The 21333-nt window shown below is 40.2% G+C and overlaps 1 protein-coding gene across 5 annotated transcripts in view; it reads right to left on the reverse strand.

The window, feature by feature from the left end:
* PRKD1 (protein kinase D1) overlaps positions 1 to 21333 on the reverse strand; it is a 150732-nt gene that overhangs the window by 14627 nt on the left and 114772 nt on the right. For all 5 annotated transcript variants that reach the window (XM_077323011.1, XM_077323010.1, XM_077323009.1 and 2 more), the window contains 8 exons: positions 19089 to 19299; positions 14042 to 14119; positions 11859 to 12060; positions 10210 to 10333; positions 8957 to 9034; positions 7087 to 7366; positions 3741 to 3793; positions 2577 to 2649 (listed from right to left, as the gene is read on the reverse strand). In XM_077323011.1, coding sequence (XP_077179126.1) covers positions 2577 to 2649; positions 3741 to 3793; positions 7087 to 7366; positions 8957 to 9034; positions 10210 to 10333; positions 11859 to 12060; positions 14042 to 14119; positions 19089 to 19299 — 1099 coding nt within the window. The remainder of the gene's footprint in view (positions 1 to 2576; positions 2650 to 3740; positions 3794 to 7086; positions 7367 to 8956; positions 9035 to 10209; positions 10334 to 11858; positions 12061 to 14041; positions 14120 to 19088; positions 19300 to 21333) is intronic.

A 21333-nucleotide genomic window follows, 5' to 3' on the forward strand; every position in this document is an offset into this window, starting at 1 on the left:
TTATTGGGGTTCATAAAATCTTTGTACACATTTTAAAAGAGTACAAGATACATGTTGTTTTAAGAGGCACCGTCACAAGAAATGCCTCTTTGACATCTCACTGACTGTAAGCAGAACTGTGTTGAGCACTGTAGGGTTTTATTCACAGCCTTGAATTATTATGCATGCAAATTATACATGGTGGTTTACGAGACAGGATTCCTGCTATTATAGATAATAGCGCTGAATATCATTTCAGGTCAGAGGCTGAGCAATCAAAGCAACTGGGAAGCAATTGTCTCTTGGACTATGTCTTCTAGGCCTTTCCTACCATAAATCTACAATTAGTGGCACAAAAGAGTACAGTCAAACATATGATCCTGGTGAGGTAGAGAAATGGGCCAAATGATACAGGCTGTCACTCATATTTGACACAGATCTGCTGAGGGGGAGGGGAAAGGAGACTACATTTGACACTCTGTTGTATGTAGTTTGTCTATGGCACTTTTAATTTTTAATATGACAACAACATGGAGGACTCTAGTTGAGGGGGATCCTTAGTACTTCCTATTAATGCTGTCTTCAATTACCACTCTTCAATCTCCAATGGCTAAGAAGCAAATTCTTGAACATTTTCTTTTGTATCAGAAGGAATGAAGGATTTTTAACAATCTCCTCCCCTCATCCCCAAAAATAACCAAAGCAGGGAAAATGGTTAATCATCTTCTTCCCTTCCAAAGATTGCTGTTTTATTTCAGTGTGGGGTTCTCACATGTATAGTTCATAAATCAAAATGATATTGAGACAAACTGCACATAACTCAGCATTTCATATTGCTTGGCTGAAAGATTGGGCATATAAAGCAAGGGTGTCATAATTAATAGGGATTTAACTGCTGTCCACAATTCCGAGCAGCTTGATTTACATCAGTCTAGGAGGGAAGCTCAGCAAGTCCATTAGGCTTTTGCCTGAGAAATAATAACCGAGTATGCAAGAATGCAGGCACTGCCTTCAAATGAGGGTCGAATCAAGCCTCTAGTCTCCTTCCCTGACTTCAAAATCTTAGCCCCCAGTCTTAGATCAGAAGTCTCCACTATATCCAAAAGGAGTGGGGCCAAAAAATATCTCTACCAAGTCACATTTTATACACTCTGCAAAACAGAAAAACAAAACAAAAAGTGCTAGGAACTGCTGTTTTAAGGCTGGAAAACATTTATAGTTTTACAAAAATCTGCTTGACTTCTTGAAAAGATGATCTAATTGCCAGTATATGCATGCATTTAGGGAATTTCTTTGAATCTGTAAACATTTTTGTCACATTACTGATGCATTTAAGTAGAACTAAAGCAAACTAAACAGCAAAATGAAAAGAAAACAGATTAGGACTCAGTGCCACTAATATATTGCCCAGATGCATGGAACAAGGAAATCTGGGTTATACTTTCTCACCACTATACAATTACCTAAGTATAGATTACTATCACAGCATGAATTATTAAAAATAGATTACATGACCCAGTGTGAATTATTTCCCCAGACACAGTCTGCAAGATTATGCCACTTTAGCCAATGAGTGCTCGGATAGCTGGTGGCAAGCAGCAGGGACACAGCAAAGTCCGAAATTACAAGAATAAAGAAAATATGATCACTGGTGATATGAAGAATAGGGTGGATAAGAGAACCAAGGGGGAAACTGAACTTCTGCTTCTGAGTTAACCATAACATTTAGATGAGGACATGTTGAAAGGTCTTTTCCTCAATACCACAAACTGAGAAAGTACAGGCCAAGATTATGGAAATGCCATGCTATATGTTCTTCTCTCTCTCCCACATTCCATAGAGGCCCAGGTGACCAAAATAGCTATCATTTTTCCATCTTTACCAACTGAGGCAACTAGTGCCCTATCAGTCCCAGGATCACCTTGTCACAGTGATCCATGCAACAGTCATCTCCAGGCTAGATTTCTGTAAATCACTTTGTGTGGGCCTGTTTCAGAAATTAGAACTGGTCCCTATTCTGGAAATTACAGCTGCTACAAAATGCAACTGCTCAAATCCTCACTAGGACACCTTGGAGGACCCATATGCAACCTGTGCTGAGGCAGCTGCACTGGTTGCCAGTTGAGTACCGGATGAGATTCAAGGTATTGGTTTTGACCTTTAAGTCCAGGCCCTGTGTATCTGAGGGACCGTCTAACTCCCTATGCCCCATGTAGGGTGTTGCATTCCACAACAGCTAATAGACTGGAGATCCCTGGGCCATACAGTCTGCCTGGCCTTGACCAGGGACAGGGCTTTTTCGGCCCTGGCTCTGGCCTAATGGAACAAGTTCCCAGAACAGCTGAGGGCCTTGTATGAATTGACAAAGTTCCACAAGGTAGTGCAAGGGAGGGGGTGAGTTGGGAGCTGTTGTGAGGAGGAGGTAAAGGGGGTGGGAGGGTGGGGATTTTTAACTGTTTGTATTGGTTTTTGGATTATGTTGTGATCTGCCATTAGCAGATGAATAAATCAATCTACTAAAGTCTTGCTTTATCATGAACCTAAATATCTGTGGCATTACTGTTCTTCCCTATTTTCATAGTCATTGTGCTTCTCACCTCCATACACAATTCCAAACTGTCCCGATCCCAGCACCTCATCAGGAAAGATCTGGTATACTGTACTGATATCCTGTTGATAGAAGTATACTGCAAGTTAAACATCAGTGTATGGACACAGAGACAAAATTTTAATTGCTCCACTGAACCTAAAGCACCAGGTAAGGATGCCATGATGTTCTGTGCAAACATGAAAATTATGTTCTATTCAAGCAGAATCATTACAGATTTCCCGTATTACTCACCGCATCCTTCTGACAAGATGTTGGCCTTACTAAACAGGGTCTTTGAAGATGTCTCAAGTTTTTATACATACACATTATTGAGAATTACAAGTGTGCAGTTGTGTTAGTCTGAAGCAGCAGACCAACGTTTGAGTCGAGTAGCACCTTTAAGACTAACAAAGTTTTATTCAAGGTATGAGCTTTTGTGTGCATGCACACTTCTTCAAATACTTCTTCACATGGTATCAGAAGAAGTGTGCATGCACGTGAAAGCTTATACCTTGAATAAAATGTTGTTGGTCTTAAAGGTATTTCAATATAACCCATAAGATTCTGCAAAGCAAGTCAGTGATGTTGATCAGATCTTTCCCATGGTAGGATGCACATGTTCAATGTATTTGATGACTTTGTCCATTTGTTCCTCCTATTGGAACTACATTAGAAAAAGGCTAGCTCTGCAATGTGCATATTTTTTATTTATGTAGAAGCTTAGAGGCATGAGCCAATGATTTCATCAAGCTCCATTAGACAAATCTTCTTAGACCCAGTAAGGGCAACAAACAGCTCATTGGGAGGAATCTCAGAGTCAAATGAAAAGGTAGGTAGAATTTTAAAATAATTCCATGTAAAGCTTCTATTTTCTGGATGGTTTTTAGAGGAAAATCATGTGGTTTCACTTTCATATGTGCTTATGTTTTAATGTATATGTTTCAAAGAGCAATTACACAGGTATAGTCCTAGTTCAGGGCAGCCAAAGAGAAAAGAACTGTGCACTGAAGGAACAATAAAAGTGCTCTGCAGGTTATTCTCAATGGCAATTTTTTAAAACCTCTGGAAAGGAAATGACCAAAGAGACATCCTCTTAACGTTTTTCAAACAGATCAATGAGCCTGCAAGCTGTGCACTTATCATGTTTGGCACCTACACTCAGAACACTTACCACATTTTCTTGGACCTGGCAATTTGACACTGAAATACTGATGGATATATTTCCTAGAAAGAAAAAGTACAATAATTATTGTGTGTGTGCTTTTGTACCTACACATAAAAGAAGCTGCATTTGAACAACCACAAACAGCTCAGTCCATGGCACAATTAAGAGAGCAATAATTGCTTTCTCAAACCATAATTGTTTTTCTCTGACCATTAGGTAATTTATACAGTGATTTCATAGTGAGTTATATAGGGTGGGTAGTCTGGGGAACAGATAAAGCATTCAGTTCGCTGACCATATACATGGAAAGCCAGTCAGATACAGAATAGTGTTGGAGCCCAAGAATCTACTGTTTGATTTATTTCACACTTTTTAAGTGTGAAAAAAGGTGCTGAAAAACTACGCTTATACATGAGTATATAGGGTATGTCAATAATTAGGCAAGCAAAAAGAGATTTTGAAAAGCAGGTTGATAAAGCATCTTAACTCCCACTTTGTGGAATGGCCTGCCTGGGGAGGTCAGGAAAGCTCCTGCTCTCTTGCCTTTTATAACCAACTATTCAAAAGGGCTTTTCTGCACAGGTAATATGGCTGCACAGCACAACATTACTGAACATCCCATCTGATTAATTGTACTGTACACTATTTGTAACCCACCTTGACTCCATGTGGAAAAGCAGATTATAATGTAAATAAATTAATTTACTGTAAATATTTCCAGAGCATGAAACCAGCTACAGAAGCAGTTTACTAAAGGAATAAAAAGATTGCTAAAGAAAGATGGAGAGTTGGCAGAGCAGCTCAATGAATTTTTTTGCTTTTGTGTCCACTGTGGAAAGTATGGAGCATGTAACACTGCCACAGCCACTACCTTCAGGAAGGAAGGATGAAGAATTCAGTCAAATTGAGGAGATAAGAGATCCAGCTATTGGCGAAATTAAAACCTGATAAGTCTCCAGTTCATGATGGCATATACCCAAGAATTCTTTGAGAACTTAAATGTGAAATAGTTGGTCTAGTGATCCATACATGTAATCTGTCACTAAATTCAGTAACTGTACCAGAAGACTGGAGAATGGTAAATGTTAAACCAGCTTTTAAAAACAGGTTCAGAGGGGAATCAGGGAATTACAGGCCATTCAGCCTAACATTTGTTCCAGGCAAATTAGTAGAAACTGTAATTAAATACAGAATTATTAGGCACACAGAAACAAAACTTCCTGAAGGGGAATCAGTATGATTTCTGCAAAGGGAAGTCCTGCCTCACCAACCTTTTGGAGTTGTACAAAGTGGATAGATTAAATCATATATTGGCAATGCTGAAACAATTGTACTAGCTTCTAGTTTGTTTCTGGCTTCAATACAAGGTGCTGGTCTTTATCTTAAAAGACCTTTCCAACTTGGATCTCAAATATTTCAGAAACCATCTTTCCTGGTGAAGAGCAATTGGCATGTTCTGATTAGGCCAACAATCCCCTCTCATCAGACACTACAAAGAGCCTTGGTGAAAGATTGAAGTACTGATAGATATTCTATAGCTGCACTTTCATTATGGAATAGCTTTCCTGGATTAATATATTAAATCCTAACCTTCTTGGTCTTCAAAATACCAATGAATTGTTGTTTATTTAAGTAATAAAATCTTTAGATTACAAGGCTTGCACAGAGGGGGTGTTTTAATGTTTTTTATTGTGGGTGTGTCATAATTACTGTTATTGCATTTGAACTGAATTTTTTCCAAAGAATGTTAAGTGCTTTGATCTTTTTTTGGAGGGGAAGTGGGATATAAAAGTTTGAAATAAATATAAATAATTATAAATAACCTGTAAGTTAGAATTGTGAACACTTTTGTAGCAAAAGGAGAGACATCCTCACACTTATCCTAGAAGGACTAACTAGGAGTTAGCATGAAGAGAAGCTAATGGACTTACCCTTTGAAATTCCAGTGACATGAAACAGAGTTCACTTGGCTGTGTGTTAGTGGAATCATAATTGTTCCAGAACCACCGTTTTAACAGAGTACTATTAGTACATATTACTGTCATTATAAGACTTTCTTTGAAAACAATGGGATTGAACTGGCTAGGGCTGGATTGCTAAAAATGGATATTCATTACCAAGGATGAAGGTAAGTTGATAAAACACACATTTGCTGTCCTGTTTTCATTTTTAAGTAAATCATTTAAGCTTTTAAAGCTTCTGAGAAATAGTTTTATAAAATTTATATTTATAAAGATTAATTTATTATTTATGCTATTTTCTTCATTTATTTACCTCAAGGAGGCCCAAAAGCAGCTTACGTACATATATATATATGCACACTGAATTTGTTTAGGTTCATAGTCTTTGCTTCAGGCTCAGGGTGGATTATGGATCTACTAGAAACTAAGCCCACTGCCATTTAAATGCAGCGGGCACTAGGGAGGCTATGGAGTTGGGCGGGGTGGCTGTGCGAGCTGGGGGTGGGGAGGGCGCGCAGAGGAGGGCGGGGATGGGGCGGCCTGTGTAGCTCCCGCAGCGTGGACCTACCGGAGGCGTTAACGTCGTTAAGGAGAGGAGAGCGTTGTTCCAGGGGCCGGGGCGGCAGCGGTGCTGCTGGGGCCGCGTCTGGCGGGAGCATTCTCTCTGGCCGGCATTGTTGCGGGCATGGCTGGAGGGTGTCCTGGCGCCATGGCGGGGGGGAGCGGGTGGCAGGTGATCTGTGGTGGGCGGGCCGGCAGCGCGGGTGTATCCTGGAAGGCAGGGCGTCGGCAGGCGTTCTTGGTGGTGGCGTTCTTGGAGAGGGAAGGGCGGAGCGGCTCGGGCGTTCTTGGCGGGGTGGCCGCAGGGTCACGGGAGCCGTGTGGGGTGGTCGGGCGGAGGTGCGGCCGCGGCTGGGGGTGGTGGCGGGCGCTCCTGGGCAGTGGTGGGCTGTCGGTGTCGGGGGCTGGGGAGGTAATGGCGGCAGGCGCATGGTCCCGATTCGTCAGTCTGCAGTAATGGACCAATCGCGAGCCGCACGTCCGTTGCCGCCGGACAGACAATCGGGGGGCCCAATCGGCAGGAGCGATTGGGCCCTCCGATTGTCAGTCATGAGGAAGGGGCCTATCGGCACCCTTCCACATAACGGACAGGGCCCGCCTTGCGTGCCCTTAGCCGATTATTTAATCCGCTCCGCAGGAGCGGTTAAAGATAACAATTCACGATATCCAGATTTTAGAGTGACATCTACAACAGCTTGTAAACTGTTTGATAGAAACATCTTCAATAAAGGCTATAATACCTAAAAGTGGTATTTTTTCACTACTTACAACAGAGGGTTTCCCATATATGGTTTTATCTAGTGCCTTAAAACAGAAACTCACTGACTTACTGTGCAAGTTTGGTCCTGAACCAGTAGATGCCCCTTTAGGAATAACAGGCATGAGGGCATGCTGGATTGCCATCTCCCACATCCGTGCCACATCTGGACCACAACCACTTGTGAGAACACAGTTATTAGCTGGAAAGGTAGGCAAGCTTTCAATATTTTCTCCAACATAGTAGACTATGTTTGCTGTGGTTATTTCAAAGCAATGTGGATTAGCTCCTTCTGGCAATAGGCTCAAGTTTTTTGCAGGTTCCAGGGATAAAATTTCAGATAGTGGAATTTCCTGGGAAGAGTGATTATTATTACTAATTTTACAATACTTTTTCATAAACACAGTGCTTCTTACATTAACCTCAATTTTATATGGAAGACAAAATTGTGCCGTAGTCAACTGATACGCAAAACATAAGCTTTATCCTATAGCTGCAAAGCTGCACTAGTTAGAAGGCTAGTTCTTGGTTCCCAAATTTCATGCTACTTTTTACCAAACAATGTAGATTCTGCTACCTCAGATACACAGTGAAGATTCTCTGCTTTCCTCCTTTGTATAGGATGCCTCTGTTTGTGAGACAGTGAGTATATTTACACATCGTGACAAACTGAGATTAAAACAAGATCAGTTTGTCGTCATGTTCACATACTCCCATTGTTCCTAGATTCACACTCAAAGCTTGAGTATATTTAGCTTCACAAATGGAAGTTCTAACCTTCACTTTAATCTTGTATATGGATCCCAACTTCCTCTGGCATCCTCATTCAGACATATGGATGAACAGAAGATTAGGTAAAGGTAAAGGTGGCCCCTGTGCAAGCACCGGGTCATGTCTGACCCCTGGGGTGACGCCCTCCAGCGTTTTCATGGCAGACTCAATACGGGGTGGTTTGCCAGTGCCTTCCCCAGTCATTACCGTTTACCCCCCAGCAAGCAAGCTGGGTACTCATTTTACCGACCTCGGAAGGATGGAAGGCTGAGTCGACCTTGAGCCGGCTGCTGGGATCGAACTCCCAGCCTCATGGGCAGAGCTTTCAGACTGCATGTCTGCTGCCTTACCACTCTGAGCCACAAGAGGCTCATCTTAAATCAAGCTCTATGGACAATAAAAAGGATGTGTACAAGCATGTAACAAACTGCACTTAGTTAAATCTCAGTTTAATCTTTGGAACAACATAAAATGTATAAAAATAGCAGTTGTACTGGAACAGAATTCCTATTTCAGCATTCCTATTTCACACAGGGGCTAACTAGACACCTTCAGAAGGCTGCTGAGTTGGGCATGGAGACCAAATCCTCGCTCCCATTAGTGCCTTTGTACCATTTGAATGTTCTCCTTTTGATGCACATTTTGCCTGGACTTGTATTACCTTCTCATAGTCAGATATGCTCAGGCTCAAGTAACTGAACTTCAGTCTGCTCATAGTATAATCACTTCTCTAATGCAGGATCAGCCCAAAGCATCCTAAAGCATCCAAGAAAAGTGTGTATCCAACCTTTGCTTGAAGACTGCCAGTTTAGATTTAAGGAGAGTTATGGCAGCTATCCTAGAAGAGAGCTGATGCCTGATATTTAAATGATGCAACACTATATGTATTCTCCAAAATGATCTATCTTTAACAGTCTTGCATCAATCTTACGTTGTGTCTTCTTGTTTTCCTGCTGCCTGCAACTTTTCCTAGCATTATTGTCTTTAACAGTGACTCTTGTCTTCTCATAACGTAATCAAAGAACGATAGCCTCAGTTTAGTCACTTTAGCTTCTAGGGAGAGTTCAGGCTTGTCAGTACAAAAATGTAGCTAAGTATGAAGGACTACAATATACTGATATTATCACACTCGTGTTCCACACACGTCATAACAAACCTGAAACTGTCTTTACCTTGTAGTATTTGCTTCCAGTGTCATTTTGAAACAGTGTAATACATTTGCTGTCTAACCTCCAGTAGTGCCTTTTCCTCTGCATTGAAATAAAAATAATTGAATCAATTTAGTTAAACCTACTGCAGTGTAGTAATGATGGAATAAAACATAATGATAGAGTAACTTGAAAGAGATGGAGATGAAGCACAACAGAGAGTTATTTTATATGTAATGCAGGGAATTGCTCTATAGCATTCTTTCAAAGTCATCTAAAAGTGACAGTTTCCAAATAGTATTTTTGCCTATGTCTGCATTTTCTAGTGATATGTTTATGATGATGATGATGATGATGAAGAAGAAGAAGAAGAAGAATTGGTTCTTATATGCCACTTTTCTCTCCCCAAATGAGTCTCAAAGCATCTTACATTCGCCTTCCCTTTCCCCTCCCGACAACAGATACCCTCCAAGGGAGGAGAGGCTGAGAGAGCCCTGATATTACTGCTCAGTCAGAACAGCTTTATCAGTGATGTGGCAAGCCCAAGGTCACCCAGCTGGTTGCATGTGGGAGTGGAATGAAACCCAGCTCGCCAGATTAGTAGTCCGCTCTCCTAACCACTACACCAAGCTGGCTCTAGGTGTCTTCAGCTTTGATTCAATGTATCTGTATATGTCTTGGCATCTGTTCAAGTTTAATAAAGGGCATGACTAATAGCAATTTGCATCAATTGGCCACCGCTCAGACTCAGTCTGTCACATGCTACTGATTCATCATTAAGGTTATACAGACAGGCCTTTGCCAAAAGTAATGGAGGCTGGCCAAAATGTAATGGAGGGTGTGCTGTGGCAGTGTTAGAAAATGGGCAGGAATTTTCCAGCTACTGTCTCCTCTTTCTCTCTAAACATACCAGTATGCAAGCAGAGTTTAAGGTGCTTTCAGACAGCTGATGAGGGGGGGGGGGGGTAAACCTAACAACCGTTCAGTTTAAAAGCCTAAAACAGAAAGCATGAGTAAAAAAAAAACCCAAAACATTTCTTTGCTTTCATGATGCTCACACATGGCTGTGTATTCAAAAGTATTCTTTGATGGCTATAACCTCTCTCTTTCTGGTGGCCTTGGGCCCTATGTACACATGGAGAATTCTCTGATAATCAAGGGAACAGAGGAGTGTCTCTTGCATAGAGCTTCAAAGTAACCCACCATAGAGACCTAATGCATAGAGGGAACCAATGGATGATTATCATCAAAGTTTCTTAGCTCAGCATCTTTCTTACCAGAGTGTCTTTGCTTGTGTAGTGAACCATCCATCCCTCCTTCATGACTGTGCTGCTTCTCCTTTTTGTGTGCTTGACAGACTGTACAACTCTCATTAATGGGATATTGTTGCTTGTTGAAGGGCTGTTTACAGAAAATAATAAATTGAAGCAATAGGTGATTTTTATAGATGTGAGAATAAGTCTTCAAAAGTATGAAAAAAACAACTGATCATGCTGGTATACTGCTTCTGCAGTTTAGTATGGATACTCCTATATGGCCATATCGCAAGAACAGAGGATGTCATCCTGTCAGAGTTATCAGGATTTCTCACAGGTAATACTGTGAGATGTAAAATTATTTTATTTTATTTATTTTTAAATTTATAGGCCACTCTCCATGTGGTCTCAGGTTGGTTCACCACAAATTTAAGGATTAAAACCCATACAATGAAAATTTCAAAGCTTAAAATTTATCAATCTAAAAAAAAATTAACAATAAAGTTAAACGTGTTCTCCCTATCATGCCTGGAGCTTAAGCAGATGGTATACTAGTGCCAACCTGGTATGAAATGGAGGGAGTAGGGGTCCAGCTGGGGGACCTATTCAGATAGTAACAGTGGTCGTGGCCTCAACAAAGTGCCTAATGAAAGAGCACTGTTTTACAAGCCCTTCGGAACTTAGAGAGTTCTGTAAGATCCCACGTCCCTGCTGGCAGTTCACTCAACCAGGCCACAATGAGGGCCAAAAAAAGCCTCAGCCTGAAAAGATTCTGGCTCAGTGGGGCTGCACAACCCACCATCCCATATATGTACATGGGAAGAAATCCCCCGGTGTACACCGTCTGCCCCTGAGCTGTGTGTGTGCACACAAAATTCAGGGGCAGGTAGGTTCTGCTGCACCTTGCAGCAGCAGTGGCACCAGCAGGAGGGCAGGGGTGTGGGGGTCCCATCGCACAATGGTGAAAGAGCGGCATGGCACTATCCCACCATCGTGGAGGGGTACAAATTCCCTGTTTGGCTCTGCAGCATGGTGAAGTTGAATGGGGAATTTGTGTCTCTTCAGGGACACCGTAGGTATATGCACAGGCCTGGCCCAGCTAGGCCTCTGATGGCCACTGTAGCAAGTAAGGGAATGTGGAAGAATCTGTGTTCCCTTGCCATGGGTCATCAAACACCCTAATGTGGTCCAGGGGGCCCAGATGACATCAGCATTGTGCATTGGGGGGGTTAGCCCCATTGTCATGTAGGAGCCAGTCCTCCCTCCCCGGTCCATGCATAACCATTCAAAGAGTTAACTCTATTTAGGATTGTATTGTAAATGCTAGGATGGATCCATCTTAGAATTTCCATTTTCATTCCTAATTTATAGAGGAACAACCAATGTAGAATAGTGGTTGGGTTTCAGACTATAATGTAGACTCAATGTTTTGGACCCAGGTTTAAATCCTCACACTGTCATGAAGCTACCTAGGTGACCTTGAGATACACAGATTCTCTCAGGATAACCTAGGTACAATGGCCATCACAAGGTTCCCCATGGAGAAGGGAGAATCATTTAAGTTGTTCTGAACACCTAGAGGAAGGAGAAAAACATACTCAGCAGATAGACAATCTTTTCCCAGACCTAGTAATGCTAACAGCACATTTTTTGACTATGCAAAAATTCACCTGATCATTCTGTTACTTTCATCATGGTCAGGATCAGCATCTTGCATTTCTCCATTATCACTTTGATTCATGGTAGCCATTTCAGCATCATGGGTCAGAGACTCCTCCATTTCATCTAACAGTCCACTGTTTCTCTCACTGTCATTGTCATCACTTCCTTCTTCCATGACTACATCAGACTCCGCACCAGGACTAAGCAAATCTGGAATGTATTAAGAAACCCTCAGAAACAAATTTGAAATATATGCTGGCATTAAGCTCAGTTCTGCAACTAAGTATTGCATCTAGAAGCCATATATAGCTAAGACTATTCACTCCATTTTAAAATATTAAGTGTGTGTGTGCATCTACTTTAAATTCCTCTAACATGGCTATGCATAAAACGATCAGGACTAAGACATGGTGGTGCTTCTTCATACATAATCCAGTTCTTCCCACTCCACCATTATCACTGCAGAAAAAAAAGAATCAGTTTTTAAAAGAACTTTCTTTAATTTTACATCCAATTGTAAAAAGGGAACTTTCATTTTAGATTATATATACTTGTGTGGAAATGCACTTTATTTCTTAGCATCCTAGAGTGCATTCATAGTTTACAAACAGTAAAGAATATAGAAATATCACTATGTAACAGGATGTATTGAGGCAGGCTGCAATGTTGTTATTTTTTAAAAGCAAATAACCATTGACTCACACTCAAACAAACAACTCTCTCAAAACTATTAACCAATTATAATGAAGCCTGTCTAAAAAATTTGGCCCTATGTTGTTTTTAGAACACCAGCAACGGGTGACATGCTAAAGGTGGCCATTCTTCAGAGTAGGGACTATTATGGTAAAAGATCTTAAATAGGGTTTTTCCCCACACTGAAAGTCATGAGTAGATCTAAAGCTGGACTACAGTTGCATTTGATGCTATTTTGTTTGTGGTTGTTCCAGAAATAACATAACGTGGAGAAACGGGCTTTTTTCAAAGGTTTTGAACTGATACACATTTTGTGCCAGGATGAAAATGTTGAATGTTCTCTCATTGAGTATTGCTTGGTATATATTTATACCGCTAATGATCTCTTGCTTTGAAGGCAACTTTTAATAAACATTTCTGTAATCCGTGAAATGAATGTTTAGGTTGTAAGCACACTTGAACATTTTTATGAGAGGTACTTTCCAAAGTGGAATTTGGCAGTCCAAAAGACGGGCGAGAGGGAGATTTTAACGGCCGAGAGGGAGAGAAAATATCCTTTCCACTAACACTTATAGGTTGGCCATATGAAATAGGTTTCCGAGAAGACTTTGCACCCAGAAAGAATCAAACCTGAATTAAAAAAAAGAAAGAGCACATAACAGATTCTGGGACATGCTCACTGAGAATAATTTTCTATGACAGGGTCTGTTTGTTATTGGTATTCAGGTATATGCAAAGTAAATGGCCCCTCCTGAGAGTATAAAAATGTTATTTAGTCGTGTCTTGGAATTGGCCTAATATGACTGGACAAGTAAAGTTCACATTTTAAAAATCACTTCTGAAATGGATGGAATTGTTCTGTGCTTTTGTTCAGAGAGTGGCTGCCTGGTTTGATTTAAACTTGGAGTATAATAAAAACTGAAAAAGTAACCCCCACCTAAAATTGCATGTTCATAATAAGAGTGACAAACGTACCCTAATTACAATAATCTGCTTAATACTACCATTTTCCTACATGGAAAGGATTAATTGAAATATAAAATTGCCCTTAACATAACAAAATTACTAACAGAATCCTTCAAAATTAAAATATAATCCTTCGGAATGTTTCCACTTCTACTTTTAGATAAACTGATGGTATAATTTTTCCTCCTTTCTTTATAAGTAAGAAAAAGAAGCATCTGCCATCATACAGGAGAATGAGGCTCCTATACAAGCATACTAAATATCTAAATTCTCAATGGGAATCTCCATCCCTTAGGGCTTAGAAGTATGCTTCCTTTGGCATGTTATACAGTATCTGATTTTGACAGTTCATGATTAATTAACATTTTCGTGTTCAGGAAACGACTCTCTGGGAAGGTAATGCATATACCATCAGTTGGTTTCCTTTTAACTCTAATATAACATGTGATTTTTTAAAACAAAAACAGCCTATTCATATTTGCTCTTTCTTCAAAAAACAGAACACATTGTGATACCATTCAATACAACTTACCTCCATTTATTGCCACTTCCCCAAGGCAATTGTTTGGCACTTTAGGTGCACAACGTTTATGACAGTTGAACCTGCAATCTGATTGAAGAGAAGATACATAGTTTTTTGCAGTGATAAAGTTATATTATTATAGGTATGAGCAGGATCCTAATTTTATGAAGTCACATGAACACAAACTCAAGTTGTAATAAAAGTTTCTTTTTCTTCAATTATGTAAAGTTAAGACTTCAAAGGCTGTTACAATCAAAATGGTGGCCGGTTAATCAAATCAACATGTGAAATCAAGTCTTCTACCATGCACTACTTCTTGGTAGTCACTGCCCTCAAGTCCCAGTGCTGCAGTGAATGTGGAAGAACAATAACTGGCAGAGCCAAGATTTAGAAACTCCATGCTTCCTTGTTTCCCTCCTTTCCCAAGTAAACAGTAATTCCTATATGTATTAATATATGTAACTTTGTACTAGTCCCACATTCTTCCCCTCAGCATTAAGTCTGCACTACTCATTGTGTTCTGGCACCTTCTTAAATTAGTAACAGTTCTCCATAGTCTCCATTAAAGAAACATCTTCCCAAACACCTGCTGAAGATGACAAGAACTAAAGTGGGAAGGAACTCAAAAGTTGAGCTGAACAATAAAAATAATGTAAAACTTGTTAATTATTATAGTGCACAATTAAAAACAGAATAAAAACTTCTTAAAAACTATACTGAACTAACAGCACATAGGACCAAGGACCAAACGCGTTTCGACCCTTCCGGGTCTTCCTCGGTGGTCAGAATTATAATAATACACTCTATATAGAAATATACCTATATAGAACTCTCTATAATTACTGACCAACAGGCAAGAGTTGGTGGATGAGGTGAAGGAGGTGGGGACCCTAGGAGGAAGTGACCATGTCCTCATAGAATTCCTTTTGAGATGGGGAGCCAAGGAAGCTTGTAGCCAGACGCGGATGTTGGATTTTCGTAGGGCAAACTTTAATAAACTCAGAGACATGATGAGTGTCATACCATGGACGAGAATGCTGGAAGGGAAGGGAGCATGTGAAGGGTGGGTGCTACTCAAACAGGAGCTATTGCATGCTCAATCAATGACTATCCCAGAAAGACGAAAACACTGCAGGAGCTCTAAGAAGCCTATTTGGATGAACAGAGAACTTCAAGAGGAACTAAGAAAGAAAAGGGAAATGTTCAGGAAATGGAGGGAAGGACAGAGCTCTAAAGAAGAGTACCTACAGGTTACTAGGCACTGTAGATCAATCATCAGAAAGGCCAAAGCTGAGAGTGAGCTAAGATTGGCCAGGGAAGCCCATTGTAACAAGAAAAGATTTTTCAGTTATGTGAGGAGCAAACGTAAAGTAAAGGAGGCAATAGGCCCACTGTTGGGTGCGGATGGACAAACTCTAATGGAAGATGCAGAGAAAGCAGAAAGGCTTAGTGCCTATTTTACATCTGTTTTTTCCCACAGGTCAAAATGTTTAGGCACATCTAGAGATGGCCATAGCCAAAGGACAGTGTCTGGGTGGCAGGTTAACATGGATAGAGAGGTTGTCGAGAGGCATTTAGCTGCACTGGATGAGTTCAAATCCCCTGGTCCGGATGAAATGCACCCGAGAGTACTCAAAGAACTTTCCAGAGAACTTGCACAGCCCTTGTCCATCATCTTCGGAACCTCTTTAAGGACTGGAGATGTCCCGGAGGACTGGAAGAGAGCAAATGTTATTCCGATCTTCAAAAAAGGGAGGAAGGATGACCCAGGAAACTACAGACCAGTGAGTCTGACCTCTGTTGTGGGGAAGATAATGGAGCAGATATTAAAGGGAGCGATCTGCAAACATCTGGAGGACAATTTGGTGATCCAAGGAAGTCAGCATGGATTTGTCTCCAACAGGTCCTGCCAGACCAACCTGGTTTCCTTTTTTGACCAAGTAACAGGTTTGCTGGATCGGGGAAATTCGGTTGATGTCATTTACTTGGATTTTAGTAAAGCTTTTGACAAGGTTCCCCATGATGTTCTGATGGATAAATTGAAGGACTGCAATCTGGATTTTCAGATAGTCAGGTGGATAGGGAATTGGTTAGAGAACCGCACTCAAAGAGTTGTTGTCAATGGTGTTTCATCAGACTGGAGAGAGGTGAGTAGCGGGGTACCTCAGGGCTCGGTGCTTGGCCCGGTACTTTTTAACATATTTATTAATGATCTAGATGAGGGGGTGGAGGGACTACTCATCAAGTTTGCAGATGACACCAAATTGGGAGGACTGGCAAATACTCCGGAAGATAGAGACAGAGTTCAACGAGATCTGAACACAATGGAAAAATGGGCAAATGAGAACAAGATGCAATTTAATAAAGATAAGTGTAAAGTTCTGTATCTGGGTCAGAAAAATGAAAAGCATGCCTACTGGATGGGGGATACGCTTCTAGGTAACACTGTGTGTGAACGAGACCTTGGGGTACTTGTGGATTGTAAACTAAACATGAGCAGGCAGTGTGATGCAGTGGTAAAAAAGGCAAATGCCATTTTGGGCTGTATCAACAGAGGCATCACATCAAAATCACAAGATGTCATAGTCCCATTGTATACGGCACTGGTCAGACCACACTTGGAGTACTGTGTGCAGTTCTGGAGGCCTCACTTCAAGAAGGACGTAGATAAAATTGAAAGGGTACAGAGGAGAGCGACGAAGATGATCTGGGGCCAAGGGACCAAGCCCTATGAAGATAGGTTGAGGGACTTGGGAATGTTCAGCTTGGAGAAAAGGAGGTTGAGAGGGGACATGATAGCCCTCTTTAAGTATTTGAATGGTTGTCACTTGGAGGAGGGCAGGATGCTGTTTCTGTTGGCTGCAGAGGAGAGGACACACAGTAATGGGTTTAAACTTCAAGTACAACGATATAGGCTAGATATCAGGAAAAAGTTTTTCACAGCCAGAGTAGTTCAGCAGTGGAATAGGCTGCCTAAGGAGGTGGTGAGCTCCCCCTCACTGGCAGTCTTCAAGCAAAGGTTGGATACACACTTTTCTTGGATGCTTTAGGATGCTTAGGGCTAATCCTGCGTTGAGCAGGGGGTTGGACTAGATGGCCTGTATGGCCCCTTCCAACTCTATGATTCTATGATTCTATGATTCTATGATTCTATAATGTGTAGCTGAATGGTTGAGTGGGATCTGTAAATTATGGCTCCAACCAATATGTGTAAATTTTATCCTTTTTGGATACCAATTCCTATGTTATGTCCCTAAAGTCACCACTCTTCGCTATCATTAAGTTCTGTATTCAGAGTGTAATCTCATGTGTGTCAGAAAGGGATAATCAGGGAGTCAGCGTAAACATCATGGAGAGTTCAGACATGCACCTGGCATTGTCCCATTCACTACATTCCACCAGTTGGTTGCTATGGGATGTATGAGCCCTAATCGCACCATAAAGGCCTGTGTTTAGGCTATGCCCATTTGGAATGTGATAAGGGCCTGGGCATAAGCTATGGGAACTAGGGATGGTCCCTACCATGGGAAACCTCCCTAAAAACAAGTCCACCCATGTACCAGCTAGTTTGTGATATGTCACTGACATTTGTAGTTCATATGATGTCATGCCTGGGAGGGCTAGAAAGCTATTTAGCATGTGATTAATTTTGGGAAAATGTCTTCGTCAATTTTTCATGTCATGAATTGCTGCTAAAACCATTCTGTTAGTTCCAATAAACCTGTGTTTATGGTACTCATGATGGGTCAGTTATCATCACTGATAACTTACAAGGTTTCCTCTGAGCCTGTTCTTTGAATAGTCAAGTCCTTTGTGATTTCAATGTCATACAAACTCACATCATCCAGATTACAAAATGCTTCATTCACAAAGTAATGAATCATTCTGAACATTCATACCTCCTAAATATTAGGGAGGGTTATGACATGAACAATATGAACAGGGTAGGTGGAGAGAGAGCAGTGAAGGAAATATGGAGATTATTTTTTGGCTATCTATGGTGCACTCTCAACCAGAGTTCTAAACAAAGTTACTTCAGTGAGTTAGGATTGCTGCAGTAAAGACAAGAGGACAAGGAAATCCTACCGAAACCATTTTGTATTGCAGTATGAGTACGCATAGGAGCTGAATTGCACTCTCCGAGGCCATTCACAACCCTATTTTTTCTAGATCAATGCACCTTATAATAACCAAATCAACTTCTGACTAAGTAAAATTTGCCATCCTAACTACAAACATGAACTACAATCTCAATAGCTAAGGATGAAAACAGATTAGTTAAGCAAATGCAATAAATGGTGACATGGTAAAATTATTCTAAATTGAAATAAATATTCATGAGGGGAATACTGGTTCAATGAAAATTCTTACTTAATATAGACTTAGACACATCTTTTTCCTGCTCATAGAATCTCAAGAACTATTTCCTGCACTTACTTGAGATAAATGTTTATAGCAAAAGAATAAGTGTAGCTCTTTCTGGAACAAATAAAGACAGACTTTTAGTTTAGTTAAACCATCATCCGAACAGCTATCTGACAGTGAAACATGTAGGTTTTGTTAAGCATCAGTATAAAGATTTTCTCAATTTATCTGAATATTCCTCTGACATAGATGGATTTCTGTTATTACTATTTCCACAATAAGAAATGGAACCTAACTATTCAGTTGACAACTACAGTTCTGTGATAGAACAAATTTCAAGTCCAGTGGCACCTTTAAGATCAACAAAGTTTTATTCAAGCTTTCATATGTATGCACACTTCTTCAGATACAAAATGCGTGCAAAGGAAAGCTCATATAATTTAAATAAAACCTTTTTGGTCCTAAAGGTGCTACTGGACTCAAAATTTGTTTTGCTGCTTCAGATCAACACAGCTACCCACTTGCTTCTGAGACAGCTACCACTAATTTGTGAAGAATACAAAACCTATCCTTGACAGCAAAAGGATAACAGGCCATGTGGAATTCTCTTCTACATTCACATTATAACACATACAATGCTTTAAAAGACTCTGGTTTGAAAATAAGTAGCTCATTACTTAAATATACTTACCTTTACATTGTAAACCCTGTCTAAAAAGTCCCTTGAGTAGCTTCTTACAATACTGGCAAACTGTTGGCCGTGTATATGAATGGATCACAAAGGTATGAGGCACTTTAACCTTGGAAAGCAAAATCTTGTCAAGCTGAATGGGCCGTCCAATGTATGACTGCGAATTAGACCTCTTCTCTCTCCCAGTAAATAGCTCTGGAGGTGATTTTTGCTACAACATAGAAATATGGAGACAAGACAGAGCTGCATGAAATCATGTAAATGGATACCATTTGGGAGCTCTGACAAGCAATATGACTTTGTTCTACATTTATCTATATTATAAGAAATCATTTTGGATTTTATATATGTCAGTGCTTGCAATACTGAATCCTTCACATGATCCTTCCCAAACTGATCATATTTTTCATTAATTACAGTAGAAAAAGAAGGGGAGCTGTTTTTTTGAACTCCTTTTTACTACCAAAATCTCAAAGCAGTGTAAGAAAGCTCTATAAGGTAGCTCAATTGACTACAAAATGGAATAAGAACTGTGGATTGATGATAATTGGTAGACCATGGCAAAACTAGCATGGAAAATCCTTTTCCAGGATCCTAACAGTACTTGGCCTTACATTTATTGATTGCTAATATTTATTATACTTACAAATAGTTCAGTGGTCAAATTAGAAACCTGTGTTCTTTTAGCCTCCTGACTCACAAGAAATACATAAAAGAACTTCAAGATGAAGAAACTATATTAGTCATCATGTTGAAGTCATTCTGTATATTAGAAGAAAAAAGTATTCATTCTCCATGAGAGTGAAAACCACATGATAATCCTAGATATTGCACTGACATTAGATAAACCATAATTATTTCAACCATAATTCTTTCATTGCAAAAATGTACCTGTCGGCCACTGTATGTCCTGCCTGTCAGTCATGTGACCTGCACGCTGTTTTTCAATGTCTTTATATATAAATTTATTTAATTCATATTGGAAATGAATTCTTATGTAAGTGCTAGCAGAAAAGTCTCCAGGTTGGTATCTCTAGACTAGTCATGTGGAAGGAACATAATTTGGGTTAACATCATTTGTAACTGAGAACTGGGACCAAACCAGGCAGAGGACTTAGATGAGATGCTCATAGTAGGGGTTCTGCAAATTTAGACTTGATTCTCACCAATAGGGAGGAACTGGTTGATGAGGTGAAAGTAGTGGACATACTTCATAGTAGTGATCATGTGATTTTGGAATTTACAATCTTGGGGAAGTGAAAAACTGTATTTAGTCAGACATATAGGTTGGACTTCAAGAAAGCGAATTTTAAGAAACTTAAAGTTATGTTGGGTAGAATCCACTTTCTTAAAAGTGAAATACTGTAGGCACAATTACAAACGATTCCCTTGGAATTGAGGAAAAATGAGAGGAGCCTAAAGAAGCCAGGGTGGCTCTATAAACAACTTTCAAAAGATTTGAGTAATAAAAAAGACTAATTTACGAAATGGAAGAAACAAATAACCAATTCTTGTAGGGAGAGTGTTAGAAAAGTTAAAGCTCAATATGAGCTTAGGCTAGTGAGGAATGCTAAACAAAACAAAAAAGGGCCCTTTAGTTATGTTCAAAGTAAGAAAAAGTGTCTGGACATAGCAATACCATAACAGTTGATGAAGAGAGGGCTGAACTGCTCAATATCTATTTTTCCGCAGTCTTCTCTTGCAAGGGAAATTATGCTCAGCGTGGCAAAATCATATCACAAGATAAAGGAAGGGAATTGCAGGCTAGGATCACTGTAAGGGTAGTTCATAAACACCTAGTTTCTTTAAATGAAACAAAGTCCTCTGGGCCAGATGAATTACATCCAAAGGCACAAAAAGAACTTGCAGATCTAATTTCTGAATATCTGTACATTATTTTTGACATTTCGTATTTATTTATTTATTTGATTTTTAGCCCACCTCTTGAGGCAAGTTACATCAGATTGAAACTTATTAAGACCCCAACCCCACAAAATCAGACATAAACCAAAACCAAAATAGATGGCTAAATCCCTCCCCCTCCCAGAGTCATCCACCAGTGGGTTGCTCAATGGTAAAGTACAACCTCAGGGGCCCCCAGAGATTTTAGTCCTGGCATCAGCTGATGATCTGGTGGAAGAGCTTCGTTTATCTCAATTTCAGTAAAGCTTTTGATAAGGTTCCACATGATATTTTTGTTGACAAGGTGGTAAAATGGTTCCTATTACTGTTAGCTGGATTGATG

The sequence above is a fragment of the Paroedura picta genome, chromosome 2 (assembly GCF_049243985.1).
Source record: "Paroedura picta isolate Pp20150507F chromosome 2, Ppicta_v3.0, whole genome shotgun sequence".
Classification (NCBI taxonomy): Eukaryota; Metazoa; Chordata; class Lepidosauria; order Squamata; family Gekkonidae; genus Paroedura; species Paroedura picta.